Source organism: Mytilus edulis, chromosome 1 (genome assembly GCF_963676685.1).
Source record: "Mytilus edulis chromosome 1, xbMytEdul2.2, whole genome shotgun sequence".
NCBI classification, from domain to species: Eukaryota; Metazoa; Mollusca; class Bivalvia; order Mytilida; family Mytilidae; genus Mytilus; species Mytilus edulis.
Genome location: NC_092344.1, coordinates 23,327,207 through 23,354,597, shown reverse-complemented (window position 1 = coordinate 23,354,597; position 27,391 = coordinate 23,327,207). Strand labels below are relative to the sequence as shown.

At 32.1% G+C, this 27,391-nt stretch overlaps 2 protein-coding genes across 7 annotated transcripts in view; both read right to left on the bottom strand.

Moving 5' to 3' along the window:
• The window catches only part of LOC139528454 (uncharacterized), a 311,112-nt gene that overhangs the window by 211,504 nt on the left and 72,217 nt on the right, over nt 1-27,391 (bottom strand). For all 6 annotated transcript variants that reach the window (XM_071324466.1, XM_071324436.1, XM_071324459.1 and 3 more), the window contains exons 2-4: nt 25,677-26,417; nt 6,248-6,299; nt 4,638-4,766 (exon numbers count right to left, since the gene is read on the bottom strand). In XM_071324466.1, coding sequence (XP_071180567.1) covers nt 4,638-4,766; nt 6,248-6,299; nt 25,677-26,383 — 888 coding nt within the window. In that variant the 5' untranslated portion in view covers nt 26,384-26,417. The remainder of the gene's footprint in view (nt 1-4,637; nt 4,767-6,247; nt 6,300-25,676; nt 26,418-27,391) is intronic.
• LOC139528483 (uncharacterized) lies at nt 22,418-25,670 on the bottom strand. Its single transcript, XM_071324487.1, has 2 exons — nt 24,568-25,670; nt 22,418-23,800 (listed from the first exon to the last, which is right to left on the bottom strand). Exons 1-2 carry the CDS (start codon nt 25,028-25,030, stop codon nt 23,394-23,396), a joined length of 870 nt encoding a protein of 289 aa, XP_071180588.1. The 5' UTR covers nt 25,031-25,670; the 3' UTR covers nt 22,418-23,393.

Here is a 27,391-nt window from a genome sequence, read left to right as displayed (position 1 = left end):
CAAACTATGGTCAGTTTGGGTTGATGCGGTCAAAAAATTTTATTACAAGAGTTAGTCTCAGGTTTGAAAACTACTGATATTTCTTAACGATTCAATATTTGAATAAAATGAGGACATGCTGGCACTATAAATTGATGCGAACAAAACTTTGTGGTCATTGTTTTCCGATATTGCTGTATCTTTATATTACTGTCCGTCTTGATCGAAAACTATAACTGAATTGCTGTGCAGCTATAGAGATTTGCAGACAAAAGAGCAAATAATGTCAGTTTAGGTTGATGCAGTAAAAAGATGTTTGTTAAACGGGTCCGTTAGAGGTATGAAAACTACTCCTAAACAGATATAATATTTGTTTACGATTCAATATTTTGAATAAAAAGAGGACATGCTGCTATAATAAGCTGATGCAAACAAAATTTTGAAGTCATTGTTTTCCAATACTTGTATAATTTCTGTCATTTGTACAATCCATCCTTGCCTAAAAATATAACTGTATTACTGCCGTGTGCAGCTACATGTTTATAGATTTATATGATGAAGAGCAAATATGGTCAGTTTAAGTTTAATTCAAAAGCATATTTATTTATAATAGTGGATTGGGAAACAAGTTATTACATTTGGTTAATGAGGTCAAATAATTTGTTATACGAGTCACCCCGACTCCCGGAATGACAAAAGTAAAATAATTTAAATGATAAAACTAACAGCCTAATTTACGTACAAAAACTGAACGAAAAACATAATTTATGTAACGCGTCAACAAAGTAAAATCACTGAATTACAGGCTCCTGACATGGAACAGACACACACATCTCTTGTTTAAAAATATAAAATAAGAACGGCTAAATAGCAAAACTCTATATAAATCGCTATTTTGCCGAAGCCTCAATATATCAAATACAAATAGTTCTTAAATCAATTCTAGCCGTAAAATTTATAAATCAATTATAGCCGTAGAATCATAGTTATAAAATCAATATTATATAATTCTAACCGTATAACTGTTGTAGTCATAGAACTGTTCTTGAAGTAGAACTGACCAAAGATTTGGTCAGTTCTAGGTAGAACTGTCTTAAATTGTTCTAGGGTAGAACTGTCAGGATCAGTTTAGGTAGAACTGTCCAAAGCAGTTCTAGGTAGAACTGACCAAATCAGTTCTAGGTTAGAACTGTTTTAGCTGGAACTGTCTAAAAGGTGTCAGGCTGACAGTTCTACATACTGTTCTAGAAGAGTTCTCCTGGCAGATTCTGACTGATTTAATGAGAGGTTAAAAGTGATCTCCACTGTACACGTGTGTCAGATAAAAAATTATGAAGTCACTTGCTATCTAATTTTTCTTGAGTTAAAATAGCAGTCAGAAATTCCTCTTTCTGTTTTTCGAAATCTTTTGGAATTTTACGCGCTACTTTAGTACATTTCCGTTGAATATTGAAAACAACACGTCATTAATTTCTTGCGTCCGAAGCGCTTTTCTGGATTTACCTTCATCAGGAACGCTCAAAGCCAAACATTTGAAATCCGAAGATGTATAAGTACCGAAACCGTTGAAGAGCTGTATGTCAAAAATACCTAAAATAAATAGCCAAATTCATCTAAAGCCAACTTTGCCTGAGGGAGTTGAAACCTTAGTTTCTGAATAATTTATAAATTTATAAACTGACAAATTTTAGTAAAGTTTGTCAAATCATGTCAGTACCGAAATACTGACTACTGAGCTGATGATACCCTCGGGGACTGATAGTCCACCAGCAGAGGTATCGACCCAGTGATGTAAAATATTGAAAACAACACGTCATTAATTTCTTGCGTCCGAAGCGCTTTTCTGGATTTACCTTCATCAGGAACGCTCAAAGCCAAACATTTGAAATCCGAAGATGTATAAGTACCGAAACCGTTGAAGAGCTGTATGTCAAAAATACCTAAAATAAATAGCCAAATTCATCTAAAGCCAACTTTGCCTGAGGGAGTTGAAACCTTAGTTTCTTAATAATTTATAAATTTATAAACTGACAAATTTTAGTAAAGTTTGTCAAATCATGTCAGTACCGAAATACTGACTACTGAGCTGATGATACCCTCGGGGACTGATAGTCCACCAGCAGAGGTATCGACCCAGTGATGTAAAATATTGAAAACAACACGTCATTAATTTCTTGCGTCCGAAGCGCTTTTCTGGATTTACCTTCATCAGGAACGCTCAAAGCCAAACATTTGAAATCCGAAGATGTATAAGTACCGAAACCGTTGAAGAGCTGTATGTCAAAAATACCTAAAATAAATAGCCAAATTTATCTAAAGCCAACTTTGCCTGAGGGAGTTGAAACCTTAGTTTCTTAATAATTTATAAATTTATAAACTGACAAATTTTAGTAAAGTTTGTCAAATCATGTCAGTACCGAAATACTGACTACTGAGCTGATGATACCCTCGGGGACTGATAGTCCACCAGCAGAGGTATCGACCCAGTGATGTAAAATATTGAAAACAACACGTCATTAATTTCTTGCGTCCGAAGCGCTTTTCTGGATTTACCTTCATCAGGAACGCTCAAAGCCAAACATTTGAAATATCCCATGCGGCGTAGAAAGGATTGGGCACACAAAGTTCAATGGAGCCTCCAAATTTACTTAATAACTACCGATATTTAGCCACTATTGTCCGTCTTGCAGCAGCAAACAAAAAAGGACGGTCTATTATCCCACCAGCAAGTCGTAAGTTCCTTGGACTTCGGCATCGTATTTTCCAAGAAGGGTATGCTGTCCTCTTTTTCCCCTTTGAAGCAAAGGTTCGGAATCGGAATCAGATGAATGACACATCTTTTGTAGCAAATATCCTTTTTTCATCGTTCTTATGGTGGATTCATTGATGTGCTTAGTCATGTTGACAGCGAAACGTGTATACATTAACACCATTTATAAAAATGTAAACAATGCAGCTTTATCTATCACTCGAAACTCAATTATTAATAAGATGAATAGCGACGAACCTGTAGGCTAAAATACTTTTAAACAACTTACCTCAAAATATAAGCAAACTCCTTCTATATTAGGATGTTTTTGATGGACTTTTGACACTGACTTCTATCATAAAAAAAAGTGCTCATCTGTTTGTGACAAGCCCAAACTTGAAGTCGACAAAACGTTCTAGCCAGTCTTGTGTCGCAAAGTCGCATATTATGACATCATTTTTATATATCGATGTAATCATCGAAAATCATGCCTAAGTATTTTAAGTGGGACGAAAGATACCAGTGTAGCAGTTGAACTCATAGATTGAAAATAAACTGACATTGGCATGGCTAAAAATAAATAGACAAACGGACAAATAATAGTACATAGTACAATTAACACTAAAGACAAATCACCAACGTATCCGATGTATCTTAAAGGTTTACTATTGACCTTAACCAATCAAATCAAGTGAGTTATCAGCACATGAAGTGAAATTTAATACTTCCCAAATATGTTGACGTACATGTATGATAAATGTTTGAAATCTATGTAGAACATGTAGAAGGGGGAGCTTTTAAAATAACATGAATTACTTTGATATAAATGATTATATATGCGTAAGACGTTCAACAAATTAGCCAAATGTTATTTTTATAATCAAACACACCTACCCTGTTATGATGACTCATTACAAAGCGATTTCGCTTGCCCCATATTGTTTGCTTTCATTTGATATGAAATTTGAATGTCAAATATATAAAAATCTAGTTTTAAAATATAATAATAATGGAATTTGAAGCGATATATATTTTTTTAGTTTCTGTATTAAACATTTAAAGGACAATAAAAATCGACATGAACACGCTTTGAATTCAACAGGCGTGCTTGACTTTACACTCGATTCCCGAAATTATATTTGTTCTGATTAATAACTTTGAAAATCATTCTTCGGTACCCATTTTAACTGTACCGCACGCATATGCATACTTTGATACGTATTCGTATCTAAATTACTCAGTTCTGCAACACCTCTACTAAGATCGAGAGGATAATCCAATTTAATTCAACTTTTTTCGTGATCGCACAAATTTTAAATGATCATACACATCATATGTCATATAAGTATATTTGCACATCATAAAAGGATATTTGAAAATGATAAAAGATTCATACACATCATATAAGTATATTTGCACATCATATATAAGTATATTTGCATATCATTTAGAATGTTTACACATCATATAAGGATATTTACTCACATCATTAAGAGACAATTTCACATTATATAAAGGTAAATGCACATCATTTTAATTAAAATGGTCTTAATAAGAGAGTTAATACATTTCTTAAAAATGTGCCCATGCAACAATTATAATTGCGATGAATATATTAAAAAAGCAGCTGAAATACTGAACGCAGATACAACCTTACTATACCGTTGTAACAGTCACGAAACGAACGGTTCGGCAAACTAAGGGAAATTACTTTCATTGATACCAACAAACAAACAAAAAACAAACAAAAATATGTTTGTTAAATTAAAATAGATTACAGTAAATAAACAAGTAATAATTTGTTCACATATGTGTTACTTTGTATATTTGTTTTAACCATTCTAGTTGTAAACGACTTTTTTTATATATAGATTTCGTTAGTACTTAATTAGTGCTCAAATATATTTACCTCCTGATCTTCATTTATTTTTATTAATTCTTCTTCATCGTTAACCCCATCTTGGCCTATCATAGCTATCATTTCCCCATAATCAAGTTGCTCTTTCTCTTCTCTATCCAAGTCAGCCCATGGGGTTTGCTTACAAATTAAAGGAACACATAATTCAACAATCATCAATATGAATAAAATATTTAAACACACATAAATGGTGTAACAGTGCGACGTAATCTAATAAATATTTTCATTTATTTACATTTTTTCTAATTCTATACGACCTCAAACATTATCAAAGACAAATGCATTACCAATTTTAAAATGGTGACACTCTTGGAGTTATCAGTTACAAATACCATGGATATTAAAAAAATCCTACGTGTAATTCAAAATATACGAGTGTAAATGAATAGATTTAATGTGTCTCACATGGAAATCTGTATCAAAATGCTAATGTTTAACTTGTGAACAGAAAGTACATTGTTCATTTAATGATTATAGCTACACGTTGAATTTCATACTTTTCGTCACGCATAGACTTTCCAAATTTTACATTTTACCATCTTATGACAGAACAAAAATAGAATACAGCTACTTTAATTTCACATAAAAGTAATCTGGAGTAACCTTTACGAGTTTCTACAATTCAATAACTTCATCGAAACCTTTAAATAAAATAAACTTGTAATTTCTGGTATCTTACCTAGTAAACTTATACAAATAAAATAGAATTACGACATGTCGTACAATCATTTTATGTGAAGTGTCATCCGTTTCGTAATGGTTGTATTATGCTCTGGAATTTTTATTTTTATTGTATATGATAAAATCCTTTGCGAACAGCACATGCTATATCAGGTTCTGTGAGAAATATCACGGAAATACCGTTATTGAACACAAGTAAAGTAAAAACGTCCGAATCTAATTAGCTTTAACAAAAAAAAGTATTGCATTCCAATTTTGAAGTCTTTTCTCAAATAATGAAAAAGCATTTATGATCAAAATATTCCATTTAATTCAATAGGAAACTGAAACCATGCAATTGACTTTTTGGCAGAGAGAAATCACAGGGAATGTCAGTCCAACAAAAGTGGCCCTGCATGAATGTGCATTTTTTTCTGTTTTGTTATAAGGAATGTAACAGGACCATTGTGTATCTTGATTTGTATTGATTCCATAAAAGAATGCATGCGTCAACAACATAACAGAAGTATGGGATAGTTGTCAAACAACGGCAAGTCTTATGTATGTCCTGAATTATCTTCCCTAAATTAAAACATTGACCAAATACAAAAACTTATTTAACAAAACACATTATTCCATATAAATTATTATCCAACAGCACATAAATGTTACATTTTCAACATTAAACTACCCTGGTGCTTCTTTTTTTTTTACAGATGTTTGAAGAGTTCAAATGCTTAAATAAGATTAAGGTTGTGTATTGTATCTAACAAAATCCCAAATACTTTAGTTTCAAGTGTAAATTGATGTAATGAAAAGTGATGTTTATAATCGTTGAACCCTTTTGTAACATCATTGTACCATTCTTGCGGTTTAGAATTAAGAAAATGCAAAGAAGGCTAGTCTTCTCCTTTCAATAAATACAATGATAAACATGATACCTGTATATTTTGTTCCGTTTGTTGTGGAGTCTTTTCAGGTGGATCTTCATCCCTACAATTTCAAATATTGAAACGTTTAATCCTATGATAAACATTATTTAATATTAAAAAGAAGTGATATTCACCGCGCTATCCATCACATGATTTAAGTGTATAATTATGGTAGAATGTTTGAACCGCAATTGGTTTTGATAAATAGCTGCATCATTTTTGTCTTTCTTTGAATATTCTTAATATATCTTACAGTAAATGTCTTTTAGTGAAGTTAATATGAGGTTCAATTGTCTTTTGTAAAACTGATATTCACTATGGCTGTTGTTGGCATATATACAAAATGTGTTTACATTTGTATTTCAAACGCTTTGAACATAACAGATTATCATTGCTGCATTTGATATACTATTGAGGAAAATGAAAAGATATTAGTAAGACTGATCAACGCTAGGGTGTAGAGTGATTCCAAAGGAATATAACGAAATTACTTTTTAATAACATAAATGTTTGCGTTCTTTAATATTTATTTAAATGTATTTGTTAACACTTTAGGACATTTGTATTTTATAATTCCATAAAGTGGTACTATTCTAGTAGATTCCCTATATGGTTTGAATTTTGAACAAAACAACATTTTTAAAAGTATGAAAATGAAATTCAAAATGTTAAAATGCTAAATATTTGAATGGTGTTACAAGTGTTTGGTGTTCAATTGATTTTGGTAAACAGTTGTCATGAATTACATTTTCCTTCTTTATGAAAACGAAATAAAACTAATATTGCTGTTTGTTTCAATAAATTCATTTTTTTTTTTCAATAGTCAGTTTTTTACTTTCCCCTTGCAGCACCATTTTACTGAAGTGTAACATGGTTTTGGAAAATTATAACATCAAATACAACTGTAAAGATCTCTCTCTCTCTCTCTTATATAAGTAACAACATGTACCGTTCATACATTACACGATGTTTGCCCAAATATAGGAGTAAAAAATAGTGTATCAATAATTTCCATAGAGGCCCACAGTTTTTTAAGTGAAAAAAAACTTTTCTATTTTCTTTCCCATATACTGTTCTATATTATAAGAGTAACTCCTCTATTTTTAATTCAAGTGCATAAAAAAAACTTTTTCAGTTTGCAATATTAGTATGCAGCTTATACTCCCATTTTTGAAAATATTACTACCGAAGGATGTGCATGTTTCACAAAAAGACTATTGTGCATAGTCAACAATGTGACGGAGGTTTTGCACACCAGCAATTCACCATCTATTATATGATGGGAAATCTACAACTTGTGCAAAATTTCAAATTTATATACTTCAACCTAACAAATCGTGCTATTCTCCCTGTCCTCAAACTAGACATAAGGACACGTGAATGGTTTTAAATCTTTTTTCGTTTTCTACTGATACCAAATTATATCTTTAAAAAAAATGTGTTCTATTAATGTTTTATGTAATAATTTGCAGAAACGAAAACATAACAGAAAAATGCTAAAAGAAAGACTTCGTACATGCATCATCCATTTGTGTAAGGCAGTTCATAAAACACTGGTAACGGACTGTACAAATCATAATGAGTACAACATTACAATTTGTACACAACATATATATCAAAAACTTCTGTGCACGATTTTTATCATTTGTTACGCATCCAAATGGTATAATCGTAATGTGTTTCCTCTCGGTTTGATATGGTTTGAAAAAATAGCAAATAGTTAATTGTCGTGTTTAAAGCCATATTTTACCGATTGTCACCTTTAAATCAATAAATAACAAAGAAACATGGATATTGAGCACGAATATAACATGTACATTAAGATAATAGTTTTTTACGATGACAGATTCTTGCGTAATGTGATCACTGGATTTTTACGAGAAAGGTGACGCTGAGTGCACAGCATACGAAAACATATTTGCGAATTGTTTACTGGAAGCAAACTATTAAATTAAAGTAAATTTCTTCTAAATTTATAAAAAATTGTAGTATTTTCTTGAGGACAAATTATATGTAAATAAGTTGAAATATAAAAACTAGCCATTTAGTAAAAAAAACAAACATAAAACGATTACTACGAACAAAGTGCGAATCGGACACACGATTGATTTGTTTAACAGGTAGCGGTACCATGTGGTAACGTCTGCCTTCATACTGCTTCCCATGTTCATCGTCGTTCATCAGCGAAGTGTTGCATTACATTAATATTCAAGCAATATTATCAGACTTACAATACATCAACTTGTAAATCAACGCCGAAACCTAAATTAATTGATTGATTGATTGTTTGTTGTTAAACGGACAGTTGAAAATATGAAATGCATGTTCCGGACGAAAAATCAAAATCAAAATTTATAAATACTATTGTAATACTCTAGTTTATGGAGCAGGTTCAAGGTTTGTACTTTGTACACATGATGAGGTTTGGGTTGTTTATGGGCCTTCGTATTAGGGCATGGTCTATCATTCGTTTGAAGCATTATTTCTGTTTTCATGTTAATGGTAGCTGAAAATGATGTTAGGAAGAATACGAGCAACACCAGAGGTCAATTTTGATAACCAATGACGAATGAGGATAAATCTTTGAAAAAAAATGCATAAACGTAACAAAAACAAGACTTACAATGAGCATTATCTATCAATTCAATTAGTGCTAAAGGAGACAACCGAAAACATGTGAAAAATAGTTGTGATATAAGTATTGCTTTCTCTTCTAATTTACAAAAACTGCAACTTCTCTTTTGTTCCAATAAGATCCCTAACTAAGGTCTGTCATGTATTCTCTAATCAACATATTTTCTATTACCTGAAGTCACATTAATTTCGCAATGTTTGCCATTTACACAGTTTTATAATGACTGGATCTCTAACTCAAGTCTTTTGAGTATCTCTTTTCTTCTTAAATAAACAACATCAACACAATGATTCTCTTTCACGTTTACACTGTTAAGAAAACGCACATCCATATGAACGTACAACTTGATGTGTTGCAGCTTGATTGGCCTAAATACTACAATATTTCAATAACATAAAAAAATATTCTTTTGAAATCAATTTGGAGGATAATTATGTACTAGTTATTTACAAAAACTGTCAAACAAAAAATTGAATTTTTGCCAAAATTGAGTAGTTCAGATGCAATCTCAAACATAAATGACACTTTATAAGTATAATTTAAGAAAAAAAGCATTTATAATAATGGGGAATACAAAACTATGAATACGTGTATTTGTTTTTATTACAGTAAAACAAAATATCTAGTCCATGTTATCTACTCTGTCAATCAACAGTTATTGTATATTTTTTCAAAAAGCATGTACATTTAGGATCGGTGATACAATTTGGTGCAGTCTGATACAGGTGAATTACACATTTGCTAGTCACGTTTGACAAAAGATCAAATGTTACTGATAAACACATTTTATCAACCATGAGTGACTGTTCAATGTATCAAATGATAAACTTTATGATTAAACAAAAGTTCAATAAATTGTTTCCTTAGATCATGACACACAAAATGTTCCTATTTGACATGCCCTCGTTTTTGGATGTTATCTTGCTCCTTCGTCTTAATTTGATTTGAATAATGTTATGAGTAGACATAACTTAATTATCAAAAAATAATTGATAACAAAAAACAATCGAATACCTTACACATATTCAAGGAATTACTAGTATGCATGTACATGTACGAAAACTGAATAATCAAAGGCAATAGAAACGGCAAAAGCAATGATAATGAAGAAACGAAGGTCCACAGCACATAGAGATAGTACTACATTTGTACAGAATTTATTCTGTTTGTTAGCACTCATAACCCAAACAATCCTGATATATTCAACGTCATAAAAGCAAATTTGCCGGTTTTACAAAAAAAAAATAATAAAAAAGCTTTTCCCAACAGAAAAATTCCTGAAAAGTAAAAGACAGCCTTTAAAAAGATTTAAACAAGGGCTAAAATTTAAGACCCAACTCGAATAAAATACAACGTTTTAAAATGTAATGACCCTAGATGTGGTCTTTGTGAATATATGAAAACAAGGCCGCAAATAACATTACTCAACGGCCAAACAATTGTTCCAAATACAGACATTTATTGCAAAACGGTAAACCTAATTTACTGTATTGTAGGCAGCACTTGCAAGGAATTTTACATCGGACAGACTGGTAATTCAATATGTCAAATAGTCCGTATTTACAGACAAAATATACGAGATCCAACCACAGGAATGTAAGATGTAAACGAACATTTCGAAACGTGCAGTAGGGGAAAATTTACCGTATTTTCGTTCTATAAAATGAACGAATATAGTAAATATAAAAGACTGGCAAAGGAAGCACTCTTTATAAAGATCTTTCAATTAAAATTAAACAGATCTACGTAAACACATTTGATTTATCTCCCCTTACCATTATTGTAACGTAACGAACGTTACCAATAGTAGTGTCGTCAAGGAAATTGTTAAAACGTCTCCTGAAGATTGCCAGAAGGCATGCAAGAGCTAGTGACAATATTTAAACGAACTGGTATTATTTGATGGGAAATGTAGTCTGCGAATTTTTTAATTATAATATATACATTCTGTACAATGTATTTATTTACTTTTGCTAAATATATACGCAATATTTTGATAAACAATTTATATATATTATATATATAAACAAGTCTAAATTGAAAACTACGTTAAAAGTTAAAACCTGATTCCGTTGGATAAAAACCGCAAATCTGGTGTACCAAAAAAAATAATTTATGTTTGTGGCAGAACATCTTGGCCACAAGTTTATTGTGTTCTGTTTAGTATTAAATTTATATTAAAATCCATTTTGTTACATCTTGCGATCGATTTTATTTAGCAATCGCCAATGGCAGTCAGCAGGGTTAAAGAACAACAGGTGTTCGACCTGTTAGTCAAATGCATTTTGTTGAAATGTACAAAATATAACCGATCAAGTGAAACCTAATTTTAAGATATTTATGGCTAGTCTGCTCAACAGTAAAGTAACTTGCAACTAGGACCGCTCAACATCGATTGGTAAAATAATGCCTTTGTTACTTGATTTGTATATTACAGGTTGGATACATTTGTAAATGAAGAACGCCTAAAACTGGTTGTTATACAAATTTCTCCGTAAACTGTCTTTTATAAATCGAAACGATGGGGGTAACACTAATTACGCGATTTGAATGCGTAATTGAAAAAATATATCAATTTGTGTAAGGCGTATATATGTTATATAAAATCTTGGAGTTCTGGACCGTTTGAAAATGTAGCAACAATCTTTAAAAAAAAACTTGTTCATCAGATAAAATCGATTAACAATTGCAATAATACATTATACATATATTGCATCAATTAATCATGATAAATGGAAGCAGTAATGGTTTACAGACAGTAAATATATCAAGGCAACAGTAGTATACCGCTTTTTGAAATTCATAAATCGATTGAGAAAAAAAACAAATCCGGGTTACAAACTAAAATTGAGGGAACACATAAAATATAAGTGGGGAACTTTGACACAACAAAAACACATCACTTAAATGTAAAACACACAGAAACGAATAATAATATAACAATGGCAATTTTCCTGACTTGGTACATGATATTTAAATAAAAATGTTGGGTTGACCCTGGTTTTGTGGCTTGCTAAACTTCCCGCAATTTATGGCAATTTAAATAATAACATTTAAATGACAACATTACATGACAGGACTATACCTTATACCTTTATACCTTTATCTTCGGGTCGTTACATAAGACAAAGGCTTCTACTGACCCCTCATCTTGGATTGTTGTATATGATTTCTCATCTCATAATAATATATTTATATATAATATGTCAAACTTATCAAAAAATACTTATAATACAAACAAATGAGAGAACTCATAGAACAGAGAAACACACGCCTACTAGCTATCAAAAGAAAACAGGTTTATAATTTAATACACCAGACGCGCGTTTCGTCGGTGTTTCTTCTAAACCAAGCTATAAAACAAATATATTATATAAATTTAGTTGACCCTGACTAAATCTAATAATTGAACTAAATGAGTAATTGACTAATTACTATAATGGTTATAAGCCAAAATCTACATTTTTCCCCTATGTTCTATTTTTAGCCATAGAGGCCATCTTGGTTGGTTGGCCGGGTCACCGGACATGTTTTTTACACTAGATACCCTAGTGATGAGTGTGGTTAACGTTGGTTAAACTTGGCCCAGTAGTTTCAGAGGAGAAGATTTTTGTAAAAGGTAACGACGACGGACGAAGGACTTAGGACGACGATCGACGACGACGGACGACGGACGTTAGTGATGAGAAAAGCGGCAAGGTGAGGTAAAAATTTGACCACATCAACCAAAGTAGAAAATAGCACTATATAAAAAAAAAAACATGTTGCCGCATCATAAATCATTATTTTCTACCTCACGATTTATTATATATAAAAAATGACAGTAATATTAAACACAATTGCTACGTCATTATATAGTGCTTGCATGTTCTTTTTTACTCAAATTAATTATTCACAAAATTACTAGTTTTGAAATCTCAGGCTGAATAGCATAAATAAAGCATTTGTCAACATTTACCAAAACTGACCATATTTGCACTTTATAAAGTAAATTCATTCTGCAAAACATTAAAGCAATTATGTGTTTTATGTAAGGAGGAATTATTTTGTTCCGTTGTATTTATACTTATAGTTGATGTATTTTCTTCAGTTTATGGTTTGGTTTCAGTTGCAATGATAAATGCCTATTGAACAGCGGTTGCCAACAAATCAGTAGTTTTATTTAATTTTCAAAAAACTGACTTGTATAACCAGAGTATTTGACCACATCAACACAAACCAACCATATTTGTATAGTGCTATGACAATGTATATAGCTGCATAATGAATCAGTAATTATTTTAACGCCGGGTGGATTATTTATTACAAATGACAGCAATCTTGGAACACAATTACTTCAAAACTTTGTCTGCATAAATTTAATGTGCCAGCATGTCTTCTTATTCTTAATCAATATATTAACTCGTTAAAAAACTGAGTAGTTTTGTTATATTTGTGTATTTAGTAAAATGTGTAAAAAAAACTATTTGACAGTATCACCTAAATTAATCAAATTTGAACTATATCATGACAATAATGTAGCTGCCAAATGAATGTATTTTTTTTTTTATGTCATGATATATTATAATAATACAAATGGTAGCAATATTGAAACACAATGACTATAACATGCTTCCCGCGTCTATGTCTGTCCTTTTTTTTATTAGAAATATTGACGCGCCACAAAAAATAATTACATTAACTATACTGGCTCGTGTAACAAAACTATTTGACCGCATCAACAAACATTAAATTATTGTACTTTATAATAAAAAGTATGACTTATATGAGTTGATATCAAAAGTGAAACGTTTACTGACTGACCGTATGCATGATCATTTTCACTTTCTTATTACAACGTTAAAGCCGCATAGCAGTCAGTCTATTTTTTTAGTTCTTGATGGAATGTATCAAACAAATGACAGCAATACTTGTACACGGTGACCATAATGACTACACATTTTTGTCCACATCAATTTAGAGAGTCAGCATTTCATCTTTCATGATTTTTAACCGTCACTGAAGTAGGTAGTTTCCTATTTCATAATGCTGTGTGTCATAAATCCAGTTTCCCGCGTCATCTAACACTGACATGACTGTTATATACTGACTTTATTTGTACTTTGATAATAAAAAATTTATGCAGGTGTCATCTGGAAAGATTTTACTGAATGAATGATAGTATCTTAAGTTAGTTGACTGATTGTTTCGCTGGTAGCTTAATATCCAGTGACAAATATTTCATTCATGGTAATAGAGAGTTTACTTTTTCGGACGTTTCAGAAATCATTTCTAATCGATAACTATGAATCTTCTGAAATTGACGAGATAGATCATAAACAACACGTTACATAACCGGACACTATACGGACATCGTTTGAACATTTCGACGGAAACAGAATCCATTGAAAAACGAAGAAAAATGCATGTAATGCATAAAATAATATCTAGAAAGAGACTATAAAAAAAATCGCGGAACGACCCAACGTAAACAATGATGTTGATATCCAGACAAATAAAAATAGTTTTTCAATGCGGTGGATACCCTTTTTATCCGCCTTTCAATTAAAAGGGGTCCTTCATTTTGTTATAGCTGAATGTATATATTTGGATCCAAAATGCTGAAATTTGATATCCATTATTATATGTATACTATTAGAAAATAAAAAATGAAAAAGATAAAAGGTGTATAAAATGTAAAAAGAGTCACTAACGAGTAAAGTTATTTATTGTACTTGAAAAAGCAATACGATCATAGTTTACATAGAATAAAATTAGTAGTAATCACTAATTTATTTATATTCATTATGCTTTTCTTAGGTGAGGTTTTGGTATAAGTGTCAAATGTTCGGACTCCTTGGTGTTTTTACATACGATACAAGGTAAAATAGTTAGCCCAATAACACCTGTTTATCTTTCAACATAAAACTTAATAGCTCATAAAAGGTCATTTGACAAAATTCAAGCAGATTCTTGATTTTCTTTCTTTTGATTTGAGATCCAAATAATACCAATGCAAATATAAGGTAAAAGTCCGAGTCAGCATTTCCCGCCATTATTTATAAATCAAATATCTTGAAAAGGAGCTCCATGACCTATCAACATTTTTAGCTTATTTTGATCCTTAACTAATATTCTTCCAGTTTAAATATTCAATTCTGAATGCTTGAGTTATTTAATTTTACTTTAGAACACATCCTGAAGCTACCAAGTTAATGATGCCCTCGGGGAATAATCCAAGAGCAGTAAAGTGTCTTCTATGGAGGTTGCATTTCTGTAAATATTGACAATGCAATTTTTCATAGGAACTCCTTTCACGGCTAAAACTGTACCACTTTTACTATGAAGTTTTGAAAAAAATCTTATCCTAGTATTGAAAGTTCATATGCACCACAATTTTTTTCAAAGGTCAAAATATAGGGCTGTGCGGCATATTTTCAACGTTTATATGCCCTGAACTTCTCAGAGTTTAAACTTACACTAATTTTCTTAACTATATCTAGAACCAATTCCGTTAACAATTTGGATATAGTTTCTAAAACTGTTCTCACGGTCGTAGAACAAATCGCAATCAAAGAAAATTTCAAACCAATCATACCAATATTTCGGACCTAATTTCTATTTCAAAAAACAACGGCAGACATAAGCTGTTAACAAAACTCTGTTCGTTACCGGTTAATAAGTTAAATAAAATTTTGGAGGATTGCAACACAATTTCATATAGCAGTCCTAAGTATGAAATTGTTCAAATTATTATGGCATATTGTTATTCTAAATTATTTCCCAAAATTGATCGCCCTGAAGATCATAAAAAACATTTTATTAAAATTAAGTATGTCAATAAAGGCTTTGATTTTGTAAATATTGCCGGTATATCTAACGACCATTCTGTTAAAGAACAAATTCCTGGATATTTTGACAATACTGAGCTACCTCTTATTTGTTATATTTACAAGAATTCTACCCGGAAATTTGTTTTTAATTATAGTCAATTGTGTAAAGATGTTAATATCAGTACAAATACACCTACTTCATGTAATTGCAGTAATTCCAAATATATTTATGGACCCATTTCCCATGTTATAACAGGAGATCTTAACATCGTTCAAGACCGAGAGTTAAAATCATTCCTCAGTAAAGGACCTAAATATCGTCCCCGTCAATTATTAATTGGAATGAGTGTCGTAATATCATCCACGACTCACTCCATACTTACTGTATGAAATGGATAAAACGGGAAAAAGCTGACAAAAAATCTTTGGACTCTTTTTTTAATTCAGTAATGAAGATAGTTGATATACGTATTCAACATTTTAAAGAACATTTTACTATTAACAATAACCATAATAAACCTATTTCTCGTATCAAACATAAACTAAAAGAACTAGCCAAGGTGTTTGTTTTTGTCCCGGCCGATAAAGCTGCTAATAATAATATTATTGTTTGACGTAAATTTTACATTGAGGTTCTGAAAAAGGAAATCACCAATTCACCAACATTCCAACTGACTCCATTTTCAGAAAACGAAATCTGTAACAAACATAAACTTTTAGCCACCGCTTAACAAGCAGAGCCAAATACAATGAAAGTCCCAACTATGTATTGGCTTCCGAAGCTACACAAAACCCCTTACAAATATAGATTGATTTCGTCTACAAGCCATTTTTCAACTACTAAATTGTCTATTCTTCTTACCAGCACACTTGGTACCATTAAAAACCTGATAATAAATTGTTCAAATAAGGCCTTCGAAAATAGTGGAATAAATTACTTTTGGAGTGTCAAGAACTCGTTGGAAGTACTTGATAAATTGCATGCTTTTATTGGTGATTTTGAATCTGTTCAAAGTTTTGATTTGTCTACCCTGTATACCACATTGCCTCACATTCTCATTAAGAAAAAAATCACACACCTAATTAAATGGGCATTCAAAAAATCAGAATGTGAATATATATGTTCAAACTCTTTTAGGTCATTTTTTAGTAGCAATAAACAAAAAAAACTATGTTAATTGGACATGCTTTGATACTATATATGCCCTTGAATTTTTACTAGATAACATTTTTGTTATTTTTGGGGATTCCGTATATCGTCAGATTATCGGAATTCCAATGGGGACTAACTGTGCACCACTTATTGCGGACCTGTTTTTGTATTGTTATGAGTTACAATTTATGACAAAAATAAGCAAAGACCCATCGAAACAACATCTGATAAACAAATTTAATAATACTTTTAGATATTTGGATGATATTTTGGCTCTCAATAATGACGACTTCAGTATGTATATTAATGAAATTTATCCTGTTGAACTTACTTTAAATAAAGCTAATACTAACAATGACCACTGCCCTTTTCTCGATCTTGATATCTATATCACTAATGGAAAGCTGAATACTTAAATTTATGATAAAAGGGATGATTTTTCATTTCCTATCGTTAATTATCCGTTTTTAGATGGTGACGTTCCCTTGTCACCATCTTACGGTGTTTATAAATCTCACCTTGTACGATTCGCTCGTGTATGTAACAATATTTTAGATTTTAACGAGAGAAATTTATGTATTACTGAAAAATTATTACACCAGGGTTTTCGATATCACAAACTAGTCAAAACATTTACTAAATTTTATCATCGGTATGAAGACATCATTCGTAAATATAGCTCAACATGCAGACTTCTAATACGTTCAGGTATTTCACATCCAATTTTTTATAAAGCACAAAGGTGTCAGTATTCACCTCAGAAACTTACAAAACCTTTGAATAGACTTATTAAGAAGGGATATAATTACGATACTGTTGTCAAGTCATTAAAGATTGCATATTTTGGCATTAATATTGAGTCACTGATAAGGTCTTTGCATCGGAACTAAACACATTTATTCTAAAAACAGTTGTTGGCATGACACGGGTTATGTTCTTCTCATATATGTTATGATGGTATGATATTAAACCCCTAACGGGAAGGATTGTGCCTGATGTTCATATGATGAAATCATAATCTTTCAGTCAGTTTAATTGAAATCTGGAGCTGGCATGTCAGTTAACTGCTAGTAGTCTGTTGTTATTTATGTATTATTGTCATTTTGTTTATTTTCTTTGGTTACATCTTCTGACATCAGACTCGGACTTCTCTTGAACTGAATTTTAATATGCGTATTGTTATGCGTTTACTTTTCTACATTGGTTAGAGGTATAGGGGAGGGTTGAGATCTCATAAACATGTTTAACCCCGTCGCATTTTTGCGCCTATCCCAAGTCAGGAGCCTCTGGCCTTTGTTAGTCTTGTATTATTTTAATTTTAGTTTCTTGCGTACAATTTGGAAATTAGTATGGCGTTCATTATCACTGGACTAGTATATATTTGTTTAGGGGCCAGCTGAGGGACGCCTCCGGGTGCGGGAATTTCTCGCTACATTGAAGACCTGTTGGTGACCCTCTGCTGTTGTTTTTTATTTGGTCGGGTTGTTGTCTCTTTGACACATTCCCCATTTCCATTCTCAATTTTACCCCTACCTCGAATGAAAGGTTACCACAGATTTCAATGTAAACAATATGCACGTGTTTATTTACTGGTAACATTCCCAAGTTCTGTCTCTGCGATATGGAACACAGAGAGCATAACTGGGAACCAGTATGTAAACAAAATGAATTTTCTATGAATATTCTATTACTCCCCAAAAGAGGCGTGTTTTGAGAAACAGCTGTATTTACAAAGTGCAACCTATACAGACATTTATTCAAATAGAAAACTCTCTAAAATCAGTTTTTCTCACATTAATACTCATTTATCAGAATTAAAGTCTTAAAGAAATCACTGTGTATACTCTAAGTTTTTCTTTACTATACATTTTATACCCCCTCCCCTGTTTCAATTTTTTAAAGAATTTGAAAACAAGACTTAAATTATTGCCAGCTTACCCTATTTGCATATTTTCTGATAAAAAATGCCTAGAACCTGTTTTGATAACATATTGAAACATATCAGAATACCAGAAATGTAATGTTTAGCAATCAATCATTACAACATTCAAGATTATATAAAGTATCCAATCCAAACTATATCTCGAGTCCTCATCTTACTGTATGCCTATTTGTCAATTAAAGAACTCATTTTCTGCCTCAAATGGTCAATTTAGAATTCTTGTCACAACAGTATCATCTTTAACCATATATCTGACACAATTTGGCTACTATATATAATAGAAGTATTCAAACAAAGCCATATTTGCAATAGTTGTATGTATGCAGATACCAGTCTGAGATATAAATTCACTTAAAATGTTGTATAGATGACTGCTAACATCTGATTTTTGCATAACTTCCAAGCATAGTTATTGTTTTCTATATCAAGAACTTTAAAATCATAAAATCATAGCATTTACAAGTTAAATTATTTGTTTTATGACCCAGGGGTAGGCAATTTTCTATGTTTTTTGCCCCTGGGGCCTCAAATTTCCTAAATCATTCTGCTGTTTCTAGCAATTTGGAATAGTTAGTACATATTCAGGATAGAACACACTATTGTAAGTTTTCTTGAGATATTTTTGTTTTTCTAGCTTGTATTTATTATGCCGTGGGGACAAAAATGCAGATTTAGGTGTTGCGGCTTACTTTTGGGTTATCGAAAGGACACAAATACCCCATAAATAATATTCAGGAAGGATCTATGAGTTTCAATGACTGCGAAGAGTAAATATAAGCACTTCTTAACAATTTATCTTACAAATATGCAAATATTATGATTTAATTTTGTATCCAGGACTTTAAGTAAACTATGCATACTGTAAACTGTGAATTTATGCTGAGTCATCATATTTAAGGCCCAGGATTCTATCAATCTTCATTAAATATTTATAAAACTTCTTATTTGAGTTAATTTCTTTAAAATCTGTGAAATAAAGCAAATTTGGTTTCATTCTGAAAGTTCCCCTTTTTCACCCTATATAGGTTGCATTTCTGTAAATATTGACAATGCAATTTTTCATAGGAACTCCTTTCACGGCTAAAACTGTACCATTTTTACTATGAAGTTTTGAAAAAAATCTTATCCTAGTATTGAAAGTTCATATGCACCACAATTTTTATCAAAGGTCAAAATATAGGGCTGTGCGGCATATTTTCAACGTTTATATGCCCTGAACTTCTCAGAGTTTAAACTTACACTAATTTTCTTAACTACCCCTACCTCGAATGAAAGGTTACCACAGATTTCAATGTAAACAATATGCACGTGTTTATTTACTGGTAACATTCCCAAGTTCTGTCTCTGCGATATGGAACACAGAGAACATAACTGGGAACCAGTATGTAAACAAAATTAATTTTCTATGAATATTCTATTACTCCCCAAAAGAGGCGTGTTTTGAGAAACAGCTGTATTTACAAAGTGCAACCTGGAGAAGCTTGACATCGACTTGATTGTAGTTAAAATTAAAATTACAAAACCTTGTGCAATCATCACGCATTACGATATCTCGGACGTTCGAAAATAAGATATTATACTCGTCCTGGTTTGGAATGTTATATTTGCCACTTGACATTAAGCTACCAATAAAAACAATAAAGCGTCATTGTATACTGAGAGTCAGTCAGTTCACTATTCCCAGATGATACCTTCTCATACTTTTCATTGTAAAGTACATAAATAATCAGTCATTGATGTGTTGCATTTATTTATTTTTTCGTTCTTTTTTAACAAAAATTCGGCTGTTTGTGTTCTTTTTTAAAATGTTTTACATTTTTTTATTTAGGGGCCTTTTAAAGCTGACTATGCGGTATAGGCTTTGCCGTATGTTGACCTATAGTTGTTAATGTTTGTGTCATTTGATCTCTTGTGTATTATTGGCAATAATACTACATTTTATTTTGATAAGCATATCTAATGTATCTGTTATCGATGTTGCCGTCAAACTATGTTGTCAGCTAGCCTGATATATTTAAAGTGCTGATTTTTTTGTGATGCGTCAACATTTTGAATAAAAGAAATCATGCTTGCACTTTAAATTAATGCGGACAAAATTTTGTACTTATTGTCTACCAGTATTGCTGTCATTTTTATTATACAATCCATCCTGACATAAAAATAAATTGTAATCTGTCATCATGATTATGCGTCCATATGAATTTAAAGTGCAAATACGACCAGTTTAATTTGGTGCAGTTAAATGATTCTGTTATGAAACTAGTCTGAGGTTTCAAAACTACTGAATTTGTTTGACAAGCCAATATTTTGAATAAAAGGTGAACATCTTGGCACACTTAATTGATGAAGACAACATTTTGTAGTCATTGTGTTACAATATTATAGTCACCTTTATCAAACGACCAATCCTGACATAATAAGAATTAAAATTACTGATTTATGATACATTCATGTACATTTTAAAATAAAGTGCAAATATTTTTCGTTATACAATCCAGCCCGAGGTCTCAAGACTATTATGACTATTGTTATAATATCAAAAAGAAGATGCGGTATGATAACCAATCAGACAACACTCCACAAGATATCATATAACATAGAAATTATTAACTACAGGTCACCGTACGGCCTTCAACAATGAGCAAAGCCCATACCGCATAGTCAGCTATAAAAGGCCCAGAAATGACAGTGTAAAACAGTTCAACCGAGAAAACTAACGGCCACTTAGAGAGCCGTGGTGTAGTGGTTAGTGCATCGGACTGCAAACACAAAGGTTTCTGGTTCAATTCCCGTCTGGGATGAAAATTTCAGGAACTGCATTTTCGGCTCTCCCTTGACACCATTTGCGAGTATGATCTCGAAGAAACGATGATAGTCCGTCGGAAGGGGACGATAAATGGCTGATCCGTGTTTAGCTGCGGAACCGTAGCTCTTACGTCCTTATGTTTTTTTTTTACTATTTGCGGACCATAGAGCTACGGATTTTTCCTATTTCAAAACGTTCGGAATTGCGACCCAGGTTCAGGTCGCACTTATTTCTCAAAAAAATATTGTTTATAATCCATGCAAAACTTGTCAATATATACAGTTCGTTTCGTTAGATATTTTTCTAGGATATGACGTACCTATTTATTTTTGAATATTCATTTCCTTAACACTATTATCTAATTATTTCCATTTATATACATTATCCTCCTATTTTATTCGGCCATATTGAATCTCGTCGTGTTTTCCTATAAGAGTTGTCTTTTCTTGATTCTCGTGACGTCACGACGAGATTCAATATGGCCGAATAAAATAGGCGGAGAATGTATACAAATGGAAATAATTAGATAATAGTGTTAAGGAAATGAATATTCAAAAATAAAGGCTGAATATGAATGCATATTTTTGTAGTTTTATTGGCGTGTAAAAGGGTTGACCGAAGCACATACAAAAAATGTGCGCACGGTCAACCCTTTTACACGCCAATAAAACTACAAAAATATGCATTCAATGCTTATAATTACATTTTCTAAACACGCGTGGATGTATTTTTTAATCATATTTAGATTGGTGTGATGAGCGGGTCACGATGTCAATTATCATTCACCTGGGGCACTTTATCCTGAACACTTAAAAACTTAAAAACTCATTAATAAATCAACAATTTAATAGTTTAAATAACAAATTTAACAATGAAATCACTTGAAAACTGTCAGAATCATTAATTCATTTCAAAACAAATATATTTAACAAAAATGTCCGTGTCCTATTTCTAGTGCGTAGTAATTTCTGTACTGATACACAATTCAAGTGTGCGTGTCTAGACTAACTTTGATGTGTAGTTGTGCTTGGGAGGTTGATATGGAATGCACAGCTAGAAAACATAGAATTATTCATAATTCCTGCACTATTCAGAGTGCTTGTCAAGTTGGCAGTATTCTGACTCGAAGGAATAACATTTTGATCGACGAAACCTGAGTTAGGACAGAGAGCGGTCGAAGTTGGAGCAGTCGGTTGAACTGAGGTGACATCATTACCAGTTGCAATTCTCCACAAGGTAAGACTTAGTGATTTTTTCTGGCCTACGGAACAGTGACGGTTGTAACTTCTTATGGATGATTCATTTCGATGCCCAGTCATATACATTATATGTCTCAATTCATGTCCGGTGTCGTTCATACATTGTATTGCTGTCGCTCGTAAGCAGTGAGCAGTGTAAACCTTACTACATTTTGCATTCTTGCAAATATCCGACATTAAACCACTGTATGTACGCTTAGCTAATGCTTGTGTTGTATACCATACGCTTGCACCGCTGCTGACATCCAAGTCCTTTACAATGCGATTGAAAAGGGATTTGGCATTTGGGTCTGTTTTTGCTATGAGTTCTTTCAATGCAGAAAGTGGACAAAATCTCTTTTCAGCCACATTGGAATACATGAACTTATCTGAAGGGGCTTCTTCACTTGACACACCACCCTGAATGTTTTTCTGGGTTGTTTCATGATTAACCATGACATACTCGTCACCATCTGCATCTATTTTGAAGTCAAAAGAGTTTAAATTCAGCTGGTGGTGGAACTCTAAACCTCTAGATACAAAATGAATGGCCAGACAATACCATACTTTTAATCTAAGTAGAACAGCATCTTCAGTGTTGCTAAAACATATGTGCTTATCAACCGGAGGTCTTCAAGTTCAATGATATCCTTGTGTTTTGTTGGCCGTGAAAGTCCACTTGCAACCATCATTTTGAGTGTACTATCCAAAATAACATTGCTCTGTCTAAATTCATTGTCTTTCACAATGTCAATTTCTCTGTTTATGTCGGTCAAGTGCCTGTTAAGAGCAGCCCTCACATTTTTCAACGAATTTTTGTGGTACACGCCAGCATGTTCTTGGGGCATAGATTGTGCTCTTTTTTCTGTGTGTTTAGGTTTTGCCTCTGCATAAAAATGGCGGAGTTTGTTGTTGAGGTCTACTTTAGTGACGGTGTTGAAATCCGTATGTCCACCCGAACTTTCAAGACACCATTCTGAAGAAAAAAAAATTAACAATATTACATGTATACTGTACAGTACTATAGTGTATTCAAAAATAACTGTTAAATTTTCATCTCATATAAATAAATGTACATGTACATATCTATTGATTGATTTGAGTCATTATAACATATATTTTATAGTGTGCAACTGTTTTTCTATGATGTAATGTTACACTATTGTTTTCAGTTAGGGTGAAGGATGGTACCTATAAAAACATTTAAACTCCCTGCATTTTTCTTTTTTGCACCTGTCCTAAGTCATGAACCTGATGTTCAGTAGTACTTGTGATTTGTTAAAGTGTTTGATTAGTTTTTCTCCAAATGAATTTTATGATAATTCATCATTTGTTACACTTTTATACATGTACATGTAGCAATAGAATGTTCCTTCGTGACAGTCTCAACAATGCATTGTAAAAAAAACAACATTTTTTTGGTGTATCTCTAATTTTCATAGATCTAGCAAAACATTGGTTAGCTTTCTTGTTACACACACCTTGGTAGTATAATGGTTATTACAACTGTTGTAATCAACAGGAAATCAGGGTTCGAATCCCTGCTAAGGTTTACATTTAAAGAAAGTTATCTAAGGTTTTGTTCTGTTTTAGTATTTTTTTCTCCAGTATATATTATATTGCTGGGCTCTGGATTCTGTAAATTCAGAATTAATTGCAATGTTTTTTAAATTTATATTAAAACACTTTTTTAATTAAAAAATATGCATCATAAACTATTCATATACAGTAAATTAAACGCACCCTGAAACAGTTTGACTCCCCATTTTGTGTTGCTTTTTGTCGATTTAGACTGATGGAAATTTTCCTTGAGGGACTGCAGCTCATTCTCTTCCATTTTCTTAAATCTTTTAGGGCAGGATGGCAAACCAGATTCCAGGGTCTGTAAATCAGTAGATGGACCGGGCTGGATTGTTTCTTCTGCCAGTTCTGGCTCAGATGGTGGGATGGTCTGCTCAGGAAATAGCTCAATTTCTGTGTCTATCATTTCCACAGGTTGCAGCTCAAAAAGGCCAATGTTTGCAAGCATGTATTCTTCATCATCAGATGAAATTTCTGGTGGAAGATTCACCAGATATTTACCCAGACTGTTCTGATCTGACATTGTTGATGCAAAATTTGCTATTAGCAGTAGCAGACGATTTTTTTTCTTCACTTCCGATATTAAAACATTAGTTATTTTTACTAACGATCTATACGACAACATTTCTTTATTTCAGTTATTTAGATATTTATTATTGTGTTGGATTTTTAAAAACAATCTTTATTAATAATGAAAACTACAACTCGGAAACATGTAAATTACATTGTCGGCATTTGTGTGGATTTGTGTACATAATCGATCAATAAAAAAGTAGTTCCGGTAGTTGAAATTGTATTGGCTGATAAAATGTAGCTTTCATATGATATTGACCAATCAGAATTTAGGACTGATATGAAATTTACATCTAATGTAATTATTAAGATATAATATTTGAATAACCTAAATCAAATATGCTATAACAGGAGTTTTTATATATTAAAGTTTAAAAGTCATAGAGAGTCATTATTGTGTCTTAAATTATTTGACAATCACATGTTGACAAATGACATGTAAAACTGATTTTGTAAAATATTATGATTTAGTGTTATTGTTAACAGCTTAACGTATATCCTTCGAGAAAGTTATAGAATAAAAAACACACATAATATATACGTGTTTAGTAGAGATCCGTTCAAGCGGCACTCCAATGATCATTTTATCTTATATGATATACACCGTACAAGTTCACGTAATAGTTAAGGGAAACAATGAAGTGGTGTTGTAAAAATAACAATCAATGTGTATCTTAATGTTTTAGTTTCCTACAAACCTTAAATCAGGGACTGTGTTTTCATCACGAGGACGTTGAAAAGACACTCTGTCATCTGTACTGAGGAACTCCGACTCCATATGCTGCTGTAATATGTGTCGTTTAGAATTATCTTTTGAATTAGAAATGTTTCTTGTGATATTCAAATGATGTATTCCTGCTTTTCCCCTTTCTAATTCGACAAGAAATGAAACACCACAACTCTTTACATTTTTATCATGTCCAACTAAATTATTCATATGTTTAGTATTGACTCCTTTCGAATTGAATTCGCCTACAGTATTTTTATTGTCAGAAACATCATTCACATTTGTTGCTAAGATGTATTGGGTTTCATTCGAAAAGTTTTCAACGGTCTCTTCCACATTTTCAGAATCTGTATCCTCCGAAATATTTTCTTCCTCACTGCTCGTTATAGTCTCTTCTTCGGAACTGTCTGCCCATTCGGAACCAGATTCTATCCAAGGTGTGATGCCTGTTATTTTTTTTCTGTAAATACTTTCAGCATTTTCAACAAACGTGTTGATGATATAATCTGAATGCATATATCTGAGATGTTTTCCTAATTGACTATAATGCGTAAATGTTAACGGACATATACTACAGGGAACGCGTGGTTGTTTTGCATGGACATAAAGATGACCTCTTAAACTGTACTTATTCTCAAAAGGGATACGACAAAATGAACACCAATGTTGTCGTTCCATGTTGCAATATGAATTGTTCCGTTTCTTGTAAGACCTAAAAAAAAAATGTCATTGTAATGTACTCTCAATTTTCTTAGTAATATATGCAAATACATTAAGTAAGTTAAAAGATATAATATGCATTTAAAAACTTTCAACCAACCGTGTCGACAGTGTAGTTGAAAAATAGACGGCGCTTGTGTGGTCGTGTTTGACATTTGACCAAAATTAATATCATAACTCAAAGGTTGTATTCCGTTCTACTCTAACTTTAAACACCAGGATGATTGCATTTGAAACACTCTTTTTTGATAAATTTATGCACATTTTACAGTTCTAGAGATATCCTGATTACGTTTGCTAAAACAGCACATAATGAGCGAAAAAAGGAATTGGTAAAATAATGAATTGATTGATTTGGATTGATAAATATCTAGTTGCAAACATGTCATGCATGTTTAGGACAAGAACAAATCCACAATGCATACACTATGTTTAACCTGTTATAGAGACTGTCCGAGACGAAGATGGACGTGGCTGAGTACCTGCTCATCCCGCAAAGCCAAACGGACACCCTTCTTTAACAAGGGCACCACGGTCAATCGGATAAAAATCTAAAGGACTATATTTCTATTCAGCTGTCACACATAAGGTGATTTGGGAAATGCATGGCCGGGACTAGTACTTACTGTGAAAATACCCTTAGCAAGGACATGATGAAAATGTAAGTTTTGTCCTGCAGTACTTTGCAAAAAAGATTGTGTTCAAAAAGTGAGAAAAAACAGCTCACCCTAAATAAATTATCCGTACTATCAACCTGTGTAAATGAATACTCTACAGCAAAAAGAAATCACTGGAACAAATACAGGGAATCATATCCCAATAATATTACTATTCATTCTATGCTACACACAGTTTATATTTCCCACATTATCATGACCTTCAAACGAACTTACACAATACCTTTTTTTTATGTAACTAAGATAAGATATCTGATTAAATATTGTGCATGGATGCTACCTCATTGAC